Here is a 16,000-nt window from a genome sequence, read left to right as displayed (position 1 = left end):
CGGTGCATCCCTGTCCCCCGCAAACTACCCCGTACTTTGGTCATTACCCCATGGTACAGAAGGTTTATGTTGCAATCGTTGAGTACTCATTGGCTGTCACCGTTCATGAATCGCTCAGTTGACCGAGATTCAGACTATTGATGTTGTTGTGGTACAGTTTTTGAAGCCCAAGACTGAAGTTTAACATTGCCCTGGAATCCTAGCTACTTATATGTAGAGCCGTGTCGCTATTGCCAAAAAAGAAAACTCTCCATTTACTCATCAGACAATTCTCCCCAAAGTCATATTCTCTGCATCCATAAAATGGACAAACAAATCGAATCCATCAAGGATAAACTTGACGAGTGCGGTGCCGTCACAGAGGAGCATGCTGGCATGAGCATGGCCCTGGAGCCATACGGTCCCTCTGGTATGCCCCCGTCACACAATCAACCACGTTGACAAACTCACCAACTACAACAGGTTTCCGCGGTCTCTTCTCTTCTCCCTACGTCGCAGCATGCGCCGCCTTCTCAGCCATTGGCGGCCTGTTGTTCGGCTATGACCAAGGCGTGATTTCCGTGACGCTTGTCATGGACCATTTCCTCGAACGGTTTCCAGAAGTTTCGGACGATGCCCCAGGCGCAGGCTTCAAAAAGGGCCTCATGACTGCCATGATTACGCTTGGGGCATTCATTGGTGCTATCAACCAGGGATGGATTGCTGACTGGATATCGAGAAAGCGTTCGCTCATGGTTGCTGTTGTAATCTTTACAGTTGGGTCGACGCTTCAGACTGCGGCTATCAACTATGCCATGCTTGTGGTAGGTCGCTTTATCGGTGGTATTGGCATTGGACAGTTGTCCATGGTGGTTCCCCTGTACATTTCTGAGATTTCACCTCCCGAAATCCGCGGCTCTCTTCTTGTTTTCGAACAACTCTCCATTGTCATTGGTATCGTGGTCGCGTTTTGGATCACTTACGGCACAAAGGTACGTACCTTGTCCATCTGGTCCTGCCTCGTTGCTGACAATTATTCTTTGAGGGAATCTCCAACCATTGGTCCTGGCAGCTACCCTTTCTTCTTCAAATTCTCCCCGGTCTACTGTTAGGTTTCGGTGCTATTTTTCTACCATATTCTCCTCGTTGGCTAGCTTCCAAAGATCGCGAAGAAGAAGCCTTGCTCAACCTCGCCAAATTACGTGCTCTGCCCGAGTCGGACCCCCGAGTTCAGCGAGAAATTCTCGACATTATTGCCGAGGCTCGATTCCAAGCAAGTGCTCTCCGAGAGCGTCACCCAAATCTCACCCAAAGAACAGATTTAGGCGGAAAGATTCGACTTGCGTTGTTTAGCCGGGCTGATTGTTTCAAGCCTGGTTGCTGGCGTCGAACACTTGTCGGTGCAGGTCTCATGTTCTTTCAGCAATTCACTGGCATCAACGCACTGATCTATTACTCTCCAACTCTGTTTGGAACTATGGGTCTTGGCTTTGAGATGCAACTAATAATGTCAGGCGTTCTCAATGTCACCCAGTTGGTCGGCGTGTTGACAAGCTTGTGGACTATGGATCGTTTCGGCCGTCGAAGTATTCTTCTTGTGGGAAGCCTCCTCATGTTTGTCCCACACCTGATCATCGCTATCTTGGTTGGTGTCTTTTCCAAAGACTGGCCGAGTCACACTGCCGAAGGCTGGACTAGCGTCGCCTTTCTACTGTGCTACATGTTCACTTTTGGAGCTTCCTGGGGGCCTGTTCCTTGGGCCATGCCCGCTGAAGTTTTCCCTTCGTCTCTCAGAGCGAAGGGCGTGGCAATTTCCACTTGTTCAAGTAAGACTTCTTTCTGGTGCTGAGCTATTAAATACTAATTATACCAGACTGGATAAACAACTTCATCATAGGCCTCATCACGCCGCCTCTTGTTCGTTCAACAGGTTTCGGTGCTTACGTGTTCTTTGCGGTTTTCTGTCTCTTATCTTTCGTCTGGGTTTGGTTCAGCGTCCCAGAGACGAACGGAAAATCTTTGGAGGAAATGGATGAAGTGTTTAATGACCGGACTGGTACTGCGGATATTGCCAAGAAAGATCGCATCATGGCCGATCTATATACTGAAAGACAGAACCGTTGAGAATACATCAAACTAAGGATACATAAGTAGAATACTAAATGAGTATATATATATATATATAATTTTTAAAAAAAATTAATTACACTCTTACATCATTACCTTCTGCGACTTTCACAACGCCTGTCATTAATCGGTGTCCATGATATCATGACAAACGCCACGCGAGGCCTCCGTGCTTAGTTGCCTCCTGCAGTCTGACAAACCGTTCAAGATGCATTGGGTCCGGCGGCTATATATCCAGTCATGATAGCATAGGAATCTCGATGAGAATGACTTGAAGTTTACAAGACCAACAGTGTCCAAAACATCCTACAAAACGAATTTAATTACACTGACATTACTAAAAATGCCTTGGCAAAACATTGATCATTGTTCAGTTATCGTGGACTTGACTAACTCTGAACTGAGTTTCCAACCTCGTATTTAAGTTTCTGTGTACTACAAAAAGATCGATTCAATCGATCATGACACTTTTTATGCACATCTTTTTGATGGTGGCTGGCGTTTCAAACACAGGTCGATCTATTACTCGTCTCGGAATGTGGTCTGAGGAGATTAAAGCGGTTGTGGTTAGCCAATGTACGAAAGATAATGCTTGGCAGGTAAACCATTTATTTTAGGGGAAAACCCTAACACTTCATACTTGTTAAGCTAGATTGAGATATTGCTATGTGATTGATTCTATCATATCTATTGTAATCTTGTGTTGGGATTACACAACGTGTAGGCGCTGTTATCTACTAGAGAGCACTACTGGCAGAATATGGTGCCTATCCATGGATGATTGTATGTACAGATGCCGCGTGTGCTTTCCCGGGGACAGCGGTAGCTGGCTTGAACTAAACTACTTTTGGTATGGAACCCTCTACAGTCTACATGGCGCTAAAACAGCCAAGCTGTCAGATTTCTTCCCCCTTTAATTTATCATCTGCTGTCAAGTCCCTTACTATTTTTATTATCTTTCTTTAGTCTATTATATTATTATAATCTTTTAATTAAGGATATTTACTTTAGTAGGCTTTAATTTTTATATTAATAAGTAGTAAAGAGGAGAAAAAGCTAATAAGATAAATTAAGTCTATTAGTAATATTAATATATATATATTATATTATAATAAGTTTAAAATGCTTTATTTTTATTATTTAAAAATATATAAACTTATTATATAAAGCTATATAAAATAAAGAAACTATTAATTAAAGTAATAAAAATAAATATATTAATATAAAAAATACTTAATATAATAATATTTTATTAAGTTAATTACTTTATATTATTTAAATAGAGTATACTTATTAAAAAAGCTTAACTCTTTTTAATAGTATTTATATATAAGACTTATTTTTAAAGCTTTTTTTTTATTTTATTATTTTTTTTCTTTTTTATTAATTTTTTAAGCTATTTTAATAATAGCTATTTTTATTAAATTTCTAATTATTATTACTTTTAATTTTACTATTACTTTTAATATTATATATAAGTTTAAATTATAATAAGTTAATTTTTATTTTATTTCTTACTTTATAAGTATTAAGTTAAATACTTTTTTTAATAGTTAATATAATAATATAATAGCTAATTAAATATATTTAAATAAGAGGTTTTATTAATAATTAATAAGTTAAATATAATTAATTAAAGCTAATAAATATATATATATTTATAAGTTTATTAATATAAAAGTAAGCTTTTATAAAAAGCTTATAATAAGCTTATTTTAATATAAATAATTCTTATAATAATTAATAAAAATAATAAAATATATATAATATAACTACTAATATTATAATATTAATATTTAAAGATTTATTTATTTACTATTATAATTTTACTTATTATTATATTTTATTTTTTATTTTTTATAAAGTTAATATTAAATAATATTAATATTAAATTATATTTAAAATTAATTTAAGCTTTTATAAATAAATAAAAAACTATAAAATATAAAAAAATCTTTTACTAATAAATATAATAATAAACTTTTTTATTACTTAAGCTATTAATATTAATTTAATATATATAATTATAAGAGTACAGGTAGCATGCTGCACTTTCCTAATAGACTAAAAGATCAAGCAGTTATAGCACAATATACTATAACTGTGCTACATATCTATATATAAGGGGCCTAAGCCTTCTGCAGAGGTTCAGCGACTTCCATACCCTTACAATAATAAGTAGCTATTAATTAATAATAAATAAATATATTATAATATAATATATATTTAAATATAAATATATATTAAAATAATATTATTAAAAGTAATATAATATTAATATTATCTTTATAATATTTTAATAGTATTTAGCTTTCTTTTTTCTTTTTATATAAATCCTTAAATTAAAGAGTTAAGCTATATTATAGTATTTACTACTATAGTAGGGATTTTAGGAATTATACTCTTTATATAGATTCCTATATATCTGTAGAGTAGGCAGATCCGACATGCCAGCTGGAACTGGCCCGTAATCAGGCTCCTGGTACATTAGGATGCAGATCGTGAGGTTGACGAATGATGCGTTGTGATAAATTACAATTGGCATACCCGCTATCGCACTAAGCTTTTACTCTCGCCCTTGGGACCTGAAAACCTCTCATCCATACAGTAGTCAAGGCAGGGTTATTGTCGGACGAAACAAGCGCCGATTCCTTCTGGTGTGTTATTTCGGAGTGTTTAAAGGTCGAAATAGCAAATGTTGGTTCGGTAATCACGACCCCCGTTCCTGTTAGGCTCGGAGACATAGGAAGAACCGCAGGTCACAGTTTGCGTTTTGCCGTTCAGCTTGGTACCCTTGACCCGAAGATTCTTTCCGCTGCCAGATTGGATTTCAAAGGCAAGGACGTTGTCAACTTTCCACGTCTGCGGACATCCAAATCTCTGGCAGTAGTTGTAGATCTCTGCGCTAGGGCATTCATCATTACCCTTTAAGCCAGATATACTCTTGGTTGTTGACCAATCAGATCCTGTGACCCTCCCCCAAGGACCGCAGCCAATGCCAGGAATATTTCCGCCAATAGGAGGGACAAGAATGGAAAAGTAACCAATCTCAAGGTTAAACTTTGAGGCCTCAGCAACAGTGGCGGCCGTGAGGGCGATGATGGTAGCGAGGCTTGGAAAGTGCATGTTGGAAGGCTTGTGCTAATGGCAATCAGTTATTGTCTTCTCTGTATATGCAACATACTTACCAGAATTGATCGAGTTCCTTCGAGAAGTATAATCGACCGATGTGCGAATAGTGAATTGAGAGAATGGAGAGTGGTAGTGGTGAGGAAGCTTAGGATTCATGGGACCCTTGGGGCCTTTTATATTCCAGAAGAATGAAATTTCGGTCATGTCGTCCTCAGGACTCAGCCTAATAGTACCGAAACTGGGAACACGAGGCATGACTGTTGATGTTCAATCGATCCTAACTAGAGGATCAAATCCATGACATTACACCAGCACTTGTAGTAAATTTAGGAACATCTCCATGCACCAGTGTACAAATTATATTCCAACACGTGCAACACCTGATACGTCGTGGATTCAAACCCTGATCCTAACCCACGGAGGGGACGTATTGCGATATGGCGGCCGACCGCCAAGACGTCAATTATCTCTTAGTTAAGATTGGCTAGAATGCCCTGCTGTTGAAAGAGTTACTTGAAAAGAGGCCTTTAACTATAACTAGAAGTAACTGATTGATACTTCAACACGCGCAGACTAAATACTGTTAGGGTGAAGTTATCTCTGCCTCTAGCAACTGCTGTCGTTCTCCGTCCTGCGTAGCTATCTTAGATCATTAGCCTACTATTATGGTTAGGCTCTAGTTCAAATGTCTATAAATGAACTCGGTAAGGATTGGGTACAAAGCGGCCGACCCTAGCTTATGATAAACTCTTTGTATTCTCATTCAGGCTGTACGCATTTAAGGCGGTCAGTCAGTGGATATATAGTTGTTACTAAGCAGCGTATAAATCATTACTCTGCTTACTGAAAGCTTTCTAATATAGTGTGTCAATATCTTCCACTCACGATATGTAATTAAAATCCTTCAACTTTTTACTTTCTCATCTGATTTACTATCTCATAACTGGCAATAATGCCTCAATCTAAAATGAGGCAAATATTCGGCTTGCTCTCCAAGGCCTTCAAATGATCAGAAATAGGATATAGGATATCTAAGTGCTGTTTATATTGTGCAGTAGTGCTGAGTGAAAATATACTTTGTAAAACTTAGTTGATTGTCATTGAGAAACGATATCCCCTTACGCTTATATTTTAAGTTGTTATCTACGACTTTGAACTTTAAGTCTAGGACTTTAGGACTCTTAGTCTGAATCCTGAAGCGAAGGGGCGATCCCCAGTTCTCTAACACGCTCCTATTTACCTTGCCTTCAGGACACAGACTTATCGTAGACTTCAGTACTCCAAATAATACGACCTGCTTCCTCGATCGGATATGCACTGACTCGAAGTGCTTCTGGAAAATGATAGTGGTTAACGGTGTTCAATGGCTTAGTGAGTCCGTCTGCTACCTGCTCATGTATATTGCCGTATTGCACATCAATGTTCCCGGCCTCAACTTCTTCTCGGATATGGTGCTCGGTTAACGGAATGTGCTTTATCGATTGGTGAAGCTCAAGGTTTTTGCATAGCTTTGGAGAACCTTGGTTTTCGCTCTTCGTCTTAACATGTTGTGCTTGAGAAAGGTAGTGAAGGAACTTGAACAACGACGCTAATGCTCAGAAAAATGATAAAGATATCTGTGTTTACTACACAATTCATTGGTGCTGGCGTCTGTTCAAACGTGATTTATTTATGCCGGCAGCGACATTCTTTACAACGTATAACATAAGAAGGATGCCCCTCCAGACCCATTTTCTCAAAGTAACAGCCAAACCCTTTGGCACAATGGCGACATCCGTATGTTTGTTTTAGCAAGTCCACAGATTTGTCCATTTGCTCGATGAGGGATTCCTTTCCTCATCTTTCGTCATCTCGGAGTTCTTGGTATATTACAACATTATGTTGGGCCACGTCTAGCCGTCGTTGAAGTGTCTGTATTCTCTCGCTACAAGCACGAAAGATTTTCGTAAAGAGATTATATTCGAACTTCAGGTCTTGAAAAGCTTTTAGCTCACAGAGTTCTTCGATATGTGCCACCGCGGCTGAAGCGATAATTGAGTAGATATCAAGGTCTCTGTTCGAAGCTGACAGTTCTTGAATCACCTGGGGGAACACCTTAGCATCTTTACCTTCTTCCAGGATGGCCCGAATCTTGGAGTTTGCATATTCAGTCAAGCTTTGGACATTGTAGTAGTCAGCAATTGCATTGACACGTAGATGGGCGAGCAGATTCTTGGCAGTTTCATTTTCAGCCAGTTCTGTAGGAGTGGAAGAACACTGTGATAGGTAGTCTGTGTTTCCTTGGTCGTGTCCGTCGTCAGAACTGGATCCATGTTGCCTCTCGGAGCAGATTTGGTACTCTCCTCTGTAGAGGAACGATATCATATATTGAACTGTATCGATATCGAACTCGTTGACAGCGAGAATTCTCGATGTGGTTTCCTAACAAACGAGTGAGAAATGGTCGCCAGCGACGGAAATTGTAGCACTGTACCAGAAAGCCGCTGGAGAGAGCGGCCGTTATTACCGATGATTATAGGCAAACAACCACTTGATGGAGCTTGAACTGATGCTCATTGCAAACTAATGTAAAATCGCTGTACTTTCCGGATTCTGCCAATGAAGGCAGAAAGGCATGAGACTGGAGCGCCATTTGGTTGAATATTTCCTGCAGTCCGTAGGGCTGATATAAGTTATATGGTGATTGTGAAATATCTCCGCAGTCGTATCATTGATGAGCGGTCGCAAAGTCACGGTCCTCCGATATCCCATGTTTAGACGGTGAACAAAAGCCACCGCGTCAATGAAAAGTGCTGTGATGAACTTCGTGGCCAATGGATCAGCCTTTTTGAAGAACAAGCAACGTCATCGAAGAGAGGTCAGACCAAGTACAGCATTTTCTCCCAATGCAACGTCATACTGTGCAAAAAAAACTTCAGTATCGAGGGAACGTAATGACTCATTGTGTTGGTTCTTTCGTTTGGAGAAAGTGGTACCATGAAGATTACATGTTCGGTCAGAAGTGCCGAATAAATGGAGAAACGATTCCAGGTTAACGTTAAGGTAACGGTATCATCATAGCTGTTCAATTATCGTAAGACAGATCCCATCAGCGTCCGTGAGTGAGATAGTCGGCCTCTCACCACGCTCCCCTCAGCTCTTGTACAGACCAAAGAAGGACATTTAGTCAAAAGGCTATTCTTCTACCTTTGTGTGAGTGTAATTACCCAGTATCACGAAATTCACGGTCTAGTCCGGCATACTAACTCACAAATGTAGCACCTACTTACGAACTGTCCAACTAAATATCCTCTCGATCTTCCCAACAAGTACAACACTGTGTTTAGAAGGAAAGGTTAACTAATGATAAGATGACGGATGCTCTCATATTTTGCCTGAACGGACAGGTTCGTTTTGAACGTGTGAGCAAGCACCAATGAAAAGTCTAAGGCAACCCCTACCGAGTTCAAATTTACCCCTTGTCAGGAAATCAAATCAACTACCAGTAAAATGTAGTAAATTAAACCAATTGGACAATATACAAGAATTGTTAAACAGAAGGATTCAGGTCCAGTATGTTGTCAGGATTCGCCAATTCACTATTCCACCAATCTGAAGCAATACTCCCAGAAGTTGTAAGTGATGGACCTGCTGTTGAATCCAGATTCTTCCGGCGACGAATCCCCAACCTAGTTTCGAGATCGCGAGCAGTAGTAGCCTCCAAATATCTACTGAGCTCCCAAAGCAATGTCTTATGGCGTTTGCGCACATCAGATTTGAAACACGGAGCAGGCATCCACGACGGATACAGCTTCTGGTGACTTGCCGATGTACTCATTTGCAGTGGGTGACGAGACATAAATCGATGGCACAAGAAGCAAGTCTTCTTACTCGTTCCCATGAAAGCAAGTCGGGGCGTTAACTCAGGATGGTGGTCGTAAAAACTGAGTATCTGCATCTCTGCATGTACTGTTAATGTCAAACGGCAGGCCTGACGGAACTGAAGCTCAGGGTCCTCGGTGAGCCAGATTTGGCCTAGTTGAGACATGAGCTTCTCGTGGTCCACATCGGTGAGCTTCTGAAGTACTGTCTTCAATGCTGTTAAATCGTTTCTCAAGGTGAAGCGTTCTTGATCTGGGGCATTAATCACTTCGATATGGATTGACGAAAAAAGGAACGGCTGCTTGATCGCTAATTTGATCATCGCTTTTGCCGCTGCAAAGTATCGACCAAGCTTGTATATCTGAAAGATCCAGTCCGGTAGTTCTTCTTCACCTGGGCAAAATAATGCCTCAAGATGCTCAGAGTAGACCCATTTCGCCCGCGATGCCCATTGAATGTGAGGAACCAACACATCAGATTCGGCGTTGGGCTCAAGAGACATCAGAACCGGAAGACGTTGCATCCAGGTCGCGAAGCCCGCCTTTTCTGGGTCTTCAGAGACGACATTGTCCTCTCTCAGGTTGTCGATCACTTTTTTACTGCACTGTTGATTTCTTGGAGTACAAAGCCTTTGCAAGATGCTTTCAATTCTCAGACGTGTTAGATTAACAATCTTGAGTAGGAGTCGATGTTCTTTTTGCTGAGTTGACAGTACTGTGTCGTTACGAGTCAGTAATCCTGTAGATGATTAGATAGTGATATTTGTTGCGTACTTGTAGAAGAAGCAGCTGAAAGTTCATCCAATACCTCATTTAGAAGCAAAAGTAGTTGTTGAGGTACACCAAGGTTGCGAGCATGTCGCAAGACAGTTCCTGTAGGATGCCCTTGTTTCATACACACAGCTGAAGCTGTCTCGCCGCTTTTGGCAGAAGTTGAACAGATCAGAGCGAATGAGTCCAGGAATTTCTTTTGTAGACTTTCCATTTTTCGCGCATTTTCATGGGGGTGCATGTCGAGGCTATGTACTGTCGGTTCACCTCGTACCGGATCAATTAGAGACAGAAGGGTCGCTACTTTGACAAAGCGCTTATGGGTATCGCCAGTTATGGCACCGTTCTGTTGAATTTTATTCATATTAATTGGCAGTGAACCTCGCTCTTGCGCAGCGATATGGTTGCAGATGGATACCCCAAGCCCCTCTACAAGCTAGGTACAAGAATCATGTTGGAGGCTAGGAACAAATGCGGGGCACCTTTCAGGAGACTGAAAGCCACTGATGTCATCATGGATGTGGCAGGGGTCTACATGTCCGGCCTCCAGCATGTACCTTAGTATTATTAGGACTTCAGCTCATATAAGACTCCCAGTTCTCATCATCCGTCCCAATAGCCGACCTCCAGCATTAACATTGGAAATGAAAACCTTCTGATCATCCATATATCGAAAACATATACTCCTATTTCTTGGTGGCTTTCCATTCCCAATTGAAAACTTATGAAAGGTATGTCTTTCCATGCTGATCATCCATTTCGATATGGCGCCCAAAATCCGCCCTTGAGCGGAGAAGACGCACCAACACAGGATCAAGGGCAATGCAACGAATCACAGTGCATAAATTATGTGGTGTTCCGTCCAAGCGTTCCTCTGCCCGACTATGTAAATGCAATCCCTGGTCAGGACCACGGCGCGATTGATCCAAGCCTGTTGATGCAGGCTGCGACGCCGGAACATCAACGGCTCCAGCTGCTTACACCATCCCATGACGCATGAGCAATTGGGGATTTGCAATTGAACCACCAGCGACCCATATTCGCTGTTGAAGCTACGATGCAAACGGTGTTTGAGCCCTTTGGCGATGCAATAGTCCCACAATCCAACATTACCGCAGACCAGTCTGGTCCTGCGAAACCCCCTCCAATCGATACACAGGATTTCTCCGATAAATCCAAAGACCTGGTAGACAGGAAAGCTCGGCTTGCTTGCAATTGGAAGGACTGTAAACATAAAGCTGCCGACAAAGAAGAACATGAGTCAGTGGCTATTCTTTACCATCATCTTGAATGAGGTTCTTTCTTAGCAATATTGTACGCATGCTGATCGATAGCATTGTTGATTCTCAGCCACCATATGGAACAACACAGGATGTGCCCTAAGGATGATTGCTCTTGGGGAGACGCTAGTGAAGAAAAGCAGATAAGGCGACATGTATGGAGCAACCATAGTTCGTGGGCTGAGCAAACCAATTACCATCCCATAGGCGGAACATGTCTTGAATGCGACAAGGTATACACAAGGCAGGATAACTTGAAACGTCATATGGACGAGTGTCACCAAGGCCAGAAAAGAAAGAAGAGGGAAGTAGATTAAGTATTGGGTCATGATCCATCTTGTGTTTCCGGTAGTTGATTTTTGTACGGACGCATGGATAAGGAGTTCGTTCAAAAAAAGAATGCTTAAATCTTCAGAGTTTCAAACTATCATTTGAGTGAATTAGAAGGATCAAAAGAAATCAAACTTAAAGAAGAACTAGCGTTTCCAAACTAGATTCGGTTTTATTATTCCGTCTCAATCTGGTTCTTCTTTGTCTTTGCAATCTCTAGAGCTGTCTGTTGAATAATGGTTTCCTGAAACTCTAGACTGAAGCAAAGGGCTGTACTACGATATATTGGCTTGCTGAAGAGAGCTATAGGAAGTTGTATGATCCGGGGGTCGCACAACTATCACTGTCAGTCGTGGCCATTCATGCTAGCTATAGTCTATATAGATATGACTGATAACTACTCGTTCTATTAGGCGGACTAGAATACGCTACAGACATAATGCAAAGTCAGTCCAACATCATCAATGATGCACATGGTCATTGTGGCGGAGGTTCGATCTGCTCAAAGTCCCACAGAGCTGTCCGTATCTTTGAACCTAGTACTAAGAGCTGTGCATCCCCACCAAGTTTTAACGGCAGTAGCTCATAGGTCTGCGGTGGTGGATACGTATCGGCTGTATGGAAGATGGAGATATGATAGCTACCATCTGCTTAACATCGACTTTTTACCTACTCAGACTGGACACTAAATACAGTATAAAACTTATCACTATTGTATAAATATATACAATATAGCCTTTAGACTCAAATTATTTACATTCTTATGAGACCTTATAGCTTGTTGTTGGTATATTCGTTTTGGAAGTTGCTGACCTCGTCGTCGGCCTCAAGCATTGCAGCCAATCAGAATTTAGCGGTCAAGATGTGACCCTTTTTGGATATGTGGGGCTCTCTTTCAGCCAATCGTGAATTTCGTGGTCAAGGTCCATCCATTTTTAGAAGTAAATCGTTCTATTTCATATTGAGAATTTCGAAAAATGGACTAGCTCGATTTTGACAGGGGGTTGACTTCCTGATGTGGCCTTGAAGAGCCGGCCTTGTTAGGCTCCTAGAGTAAACTCACGCTGCCTCCACCCCCCTCATGAGACCTAAGCCCTCATGTTCATCAATCCAGTCTACATTTTCCGTAAATGTCCTAAAGGCCTGATCCAGGCATTTAACGTCCATGCACAGACTCGCCTTGATGTACTGCTCGTTATTGATATCGCGGGAATCTAGGCCAAACCTTCTCAAAAAGTCGTCTCGTATATGCTCGTCTTTAATGGTCGAGTTGATACCGGCCGAAGTAGCGAATTGGAGCGCTAGGATTCTCATGACTGTCTTTAACGCCCGCCTGAAGCTTTCAAAGTCGTCCTTCACTACATATCTGATCAGTCACAAACACTTAGAGTGAAGCTGCCATGAGATTCGACGCCCACCAACCTTTTCTGACTCGTTTCCTGTACTCCGTATGTTTACACGACGTGACGCCCCCGGCGAGCGCTACAGCGACACCCACCACGCTAGCAAAGATCATGGGCCAACCAGTGAGCCCAAGGGCAAAATAACCGATGGCAACTACGCTGCAGCCGCCAACAGTACCACAAAGGGCATAAGCGGTGGATTTGGTGGCCGAATGTCTATCCATCACAGCATCCAGAACCCCAGTCTGGTTTAGATTGATGGTTAGTTCCTGGTCATAGTGCCGTGCGGCATCGGCCTCTACTAGGTCCATCCAGATCCTGGATAGGTCTAGAGTCTTGTCTTCGCGCCTCAAGAGTCAGCGTCCTGGGTCTGTGTTTCTGCCAAAAACGATAATCCCTGAGGATGTACGGGGATTCACCTTCAACTTCAGAGCTCACGTAAGCCTCGCTCAGATGTCTGAGCAGGCTGATGAGTGTCTCGGTCTTTTCTTTAAACCGGCAGTAACTATTTGCTGTGCCCGTTGTGGCAGTGACCTTTGGGGTCTCAGATTGGGCTCTGAGCCATTCGAGTAAGTTTCGTAGCGCATCAGTTACCCTTGTCTGCGCATAATTTAGCTGATGCCTACGTTACGGCGAGTTTGACTTGGTGACGTACAATGCTGTTTGCATGGTCTGGCGCAGGTTGTGGTGCGACTTGTGGTGCGGCCCCATTCGCCTGAGGAACTGGCCCATTACTACCGGCGGTCCCAGGTCGATCTACTACTCATCAGCTTCGTCTGAGGTACTTAGGGTAGCTAGGTGCGGTGACTACAGTTGGAACCTGAGTTTTCACTTCCAAACCAAGGCGAAATATAATCGACAACGGTGTATACCGACGCCACGGGTATCGATAGGGTACCTGTAACCCTAAATTGAGTCAGAATCCGTGAACAGATTCGGGAAGAGCAATATGTGTTGGATTTGTGGGGATTACTCGCAGTGCTGTGCTAATGTCACCCCAGGACTCTTTTCTTGGGTGCCGAAGCTCGTGGTTTAATCTCCGGCTGAAAGCTCTCTTCACTATGATCTTGGCAAAATGGTTAGACGTGACCCCTCCGTTGGGGCTTTGGACAAAGCAGTTGTAGAATTCCGGCGTCTTGTGAAGGTTCGTTCGGAAATACTCCCTGACTAAGCTGTCATAATGTTGGTCTCGAAATGCGGCGATCAAGCCCTCTTCGTCGAACTCGTGGTACACATTCTGGCGCACTGACACGTATATCTGGGGGCCCCAGTGAACGGCTTAGCATCCTGACTTATACCATACAAGGGACGGTAACCTTACCGTACGTGGAACAAGGAGAGCCTGGCGTCTGTTTCTTGGTGGTGCTGCTCTTATGCGAAGTACTTGGGCGAAATCGGGGCCAAGGTGCTCTTGGAGGTGCTGCGCCATCGCCTGGTTGCCGTGCAGTGTCTCGGCCGTTGAGGTATCGACGCGTTGCCATGCTTGGAAGCAATATGTGCGGTGCTCAGAGCTTTTCTCTATGTCACATTCCCGTAAGCCAGCGGCCGCATCATTCTTTCGCGTCATCACGGATAACCTTCAAGCTCTGTGCGAGGGAAGTCAAATACAAAGCCCGAGGCACAAGAGTCAGACTGTTTCTGGCATGGCGAGAAGAAGTTGCGAGAGCTTCTTGGATAATGTGACGCCGACAAACGATTTTCAGGGTGCGCCTGCCTCATTGCACGCTTACCAAGAAGACTCTACGAGAGCAAAGTGCAATCCTTTGGTCCGAATATCCCGATGGCCACGTATAGTCGCATGACGCCCAATAAAATTCTCAGATAGGGTCACCCATGCATTTCAGCAGCATGCGTGAAGCTGAAAGGGGAAGAGGGGGTTATCAATGTGCACAAATGACGTGGCTGAAGTTCAGCTTCCCCGCCTTTCTTTTCTTCCATATCATTTCTCTCGTGTTGACGATATCTTGAGTCAATATCGGAGGACTCATAGCTACCATGGAGGATTCTACTGCGCTGATCACCAGGCATCATGTTGAGCACGCCCAGCCCAAAGATAGATACCTATATTCCGAAAATAACGCTCTGCCGCCTACACACGATGGGTATATGGATATCGACGAAGCCTGGCGTCGCTTCGAAGTAGCAAGGAGATCAGCAGAGTTCTATATGGATCAGTATTTCCAGAACCTGGAAGCTGGAACCGCCCAGCCTAGGGCCGGACCAAACTCGCGTTCTAGTCTCGCTCCCCTCGCTCTCATTGGAGTTCGGCTCGGGACAAGTAGTCCTTCAAACCAACTACCAGAAACTTCAGATACAGTTGAGACTCGGGGAGGGCAGCTACGTGACGGCAGATATTGGAACAGAAAAGCGGCTAGAGACTCTCTCATCAGGGACTTGAATGAGATGGGCTTCTGGATTGCGCAACTGTCATCGTCGCAACAGTTTCAAGTCAAAATCCCTATCTGCGTGGCTTGCTTCTCGTGAGTAACTCCTTCTAGTGCTGGGTTATAGATCCTGATACTTCGGTGCTTTAGGGGAATAGTAATGTCCGGTCTCCAACACGTGAGATCACAGCTACTTCAGTGGGCGGTATATGTTGGAAAAATAGCAGCGCTGCTCGCGATGGCGTCATCGTTGGGGTACATGATCCATGGGAGAAGACGGGTGGTAGAGTACTCGCGCCACAAGGAGTCCATTTCTCAGTGTCTGGATGCTGTGTATGGCTGGGCCCTAACGAATGGTCATCAGAAGGTTGTGACGAAGAAGCAGTATTGGTTGTTGAAAAGGCTGAGCTGAGCGCACGGGATCACGCACGGCAAGGTTATGGTTATTCTTTTTGCTTACATCCATCACAGTAGGGCTGTTTCTTTGATTCGCAACTGAGAGACCTCAAAGGATATAGAGGAAGGCCTACCATTAATGGAGCTATAGATAATAGCTTTTTAAGAATAACACCCCTGGAATGCATTTAACTATCTACTCTGCTTGTGTTTAGGAAGCTTTAATATAATAAAGTAAATAGTTTTCTTTATCTATTTATCTATTTATCTATTTATCTATATAATATTTAAAGGTAATTACTTAAAGGACTTGTTTAAAGATAAGTCTTACTAGGGAG

At 42.8% G+C, this 16,000-nt stretch overlaps 6 protein-coding genes across 6 annotated transcripts; 2 read left to right on the top strand and 4 right to left on the bottom strand.

Moving 5' to 3' along the window:
• Window positions 1–303: 303 nt before the first annotated feature.
• Window positions 304–2,103, top strand: FGSG_04700 (uncharacterized protein; the record flags this gene model as incomplete). Its single annotated transcript, XM_011324830.1, has 4 exons — window positions 304–409; window positions 463–971; window positions 1,025–1,805; window positions 1,853–2,103. 4 exons carry the CDS (start codon window positions 304–306, stop codon window positions 2,101–2,103), a joined length of 1,647 nt encoding a protein of 548 aa, XP_011323132.1.
• A 2,679-nt stretch (window positions 2,104–4,782) lies between these two features.
• On the bottom strand, window positions 4,783–5,232 carry FGSG_04699 (uncharacterized protein; the record flags this gene model as incomplete). Its single annotated transcript, XM_011324829.1, has 1 exon — window positions 4,783–5,232. The coding sequence occupies one exon, from the start codon at window positions 5,230–5,232 to the stop codon at window positions 4,783–4,785; it is 450 nt and encodes a 149-aa protein (XP_011323131.1).
• Window positions 5,233–7,130: 1,898 nt separating this feature from the next.
• On the bottom strand, window positions 7,131–7,870 carry FGSG_04698 (uncharacterized protein; the record flags this gene model as incomplete). Its single annotated transcript, XM_011324828.1, has 3 exons — window positions 7,131–7,162; window positions 7,233–7,582; window positions 7,821–7,870. 3 exons carry the CDS (start codon window positions 7,868–7,870, stop codon window positions 7,131–7,133), a joined length of 432 nt encoding a protein of 143 aa, XP_011323130.1.
• An 897-nt stretch (window positions 7,871–8,767) lies between these two features.
• On the bottom strand, window positions 8,768–10,110 carry FGSG_04697 (uncharacterized protein; the record flags this gene model as incomplete). The annotated part of the gene is made up of 2 exons (XM_011324827.1): window positions 8,768–9,837; window positions 9,873–10,110. 2 exons carry the CDS (start codon window positions 10,108–10,110, stop codon window positions 8,768–8,770), a joined length of 1,308 nt encoding a protein of 435 aa, XP_011323129.1.
• Window positions 10,111–11,956: 1,846 nt separating this feature from the next.
• FGSG_04696 (uncharacterized protein) lies at window positions 11,957–13,614 on the bottom strand (the record flags this gene model as incomplete). Its single annotated transcript, XM_011324826.1, has 6 exons — window positions 11,957–12,093; window positions 12,153–12,157; window positions 12,543–12,837; window positions 12,902–13,183; window positions 13,302–13,504; window positions 13,538–13,614. The coding sequence occupies 6 exons, from the start codon at window positions 13,612–13,614 to the stop codon at window positions 11,957–11,959; spliced, it is 999 nt and encodes a 332-aa protein (XP_011323128.1).
• A 1,263-nt stretch (window positions 13,615–14,877) lies between these two features.
• Window positions 14,878–15,678, top strand: FGSG_04695 (uncharacterized protein; the record flags this gene model as incomplete). The annotated part of the gene is made up of 2 exons (XM_011324825.1): window positions 14,878–15,362; window positions 15,417–15,678. The coding sequence occupies 2 exons, from the start codon at window positions 14,878–14,880 to the stop codon at window positions 15,676–15,678; spliced, it is 747 nt and encodes a 248-aa protein (XP_011323127.1).
• Window positions 15,679–16,000: the final 322 nt, after the last annotated feature.

The sequence above is a fragment of the Fusarium graminearum genome, chromosome 3 (genome assembly GCF_000240135.3).
Source record: "Fusarium graminearum PH-1 chromosome 3, whole genome shotgun sequence".
Classification (NCBI taxonomy): Eukaryota; Fungi; Ascomycota; class Sordariomycetes; order Hypocreales; family Nectriaceae; genus Fusarium; species Fusarium graminearum.
This window is presented reverse-complemented; position numbering and strand designations above follow the sequence as displayed.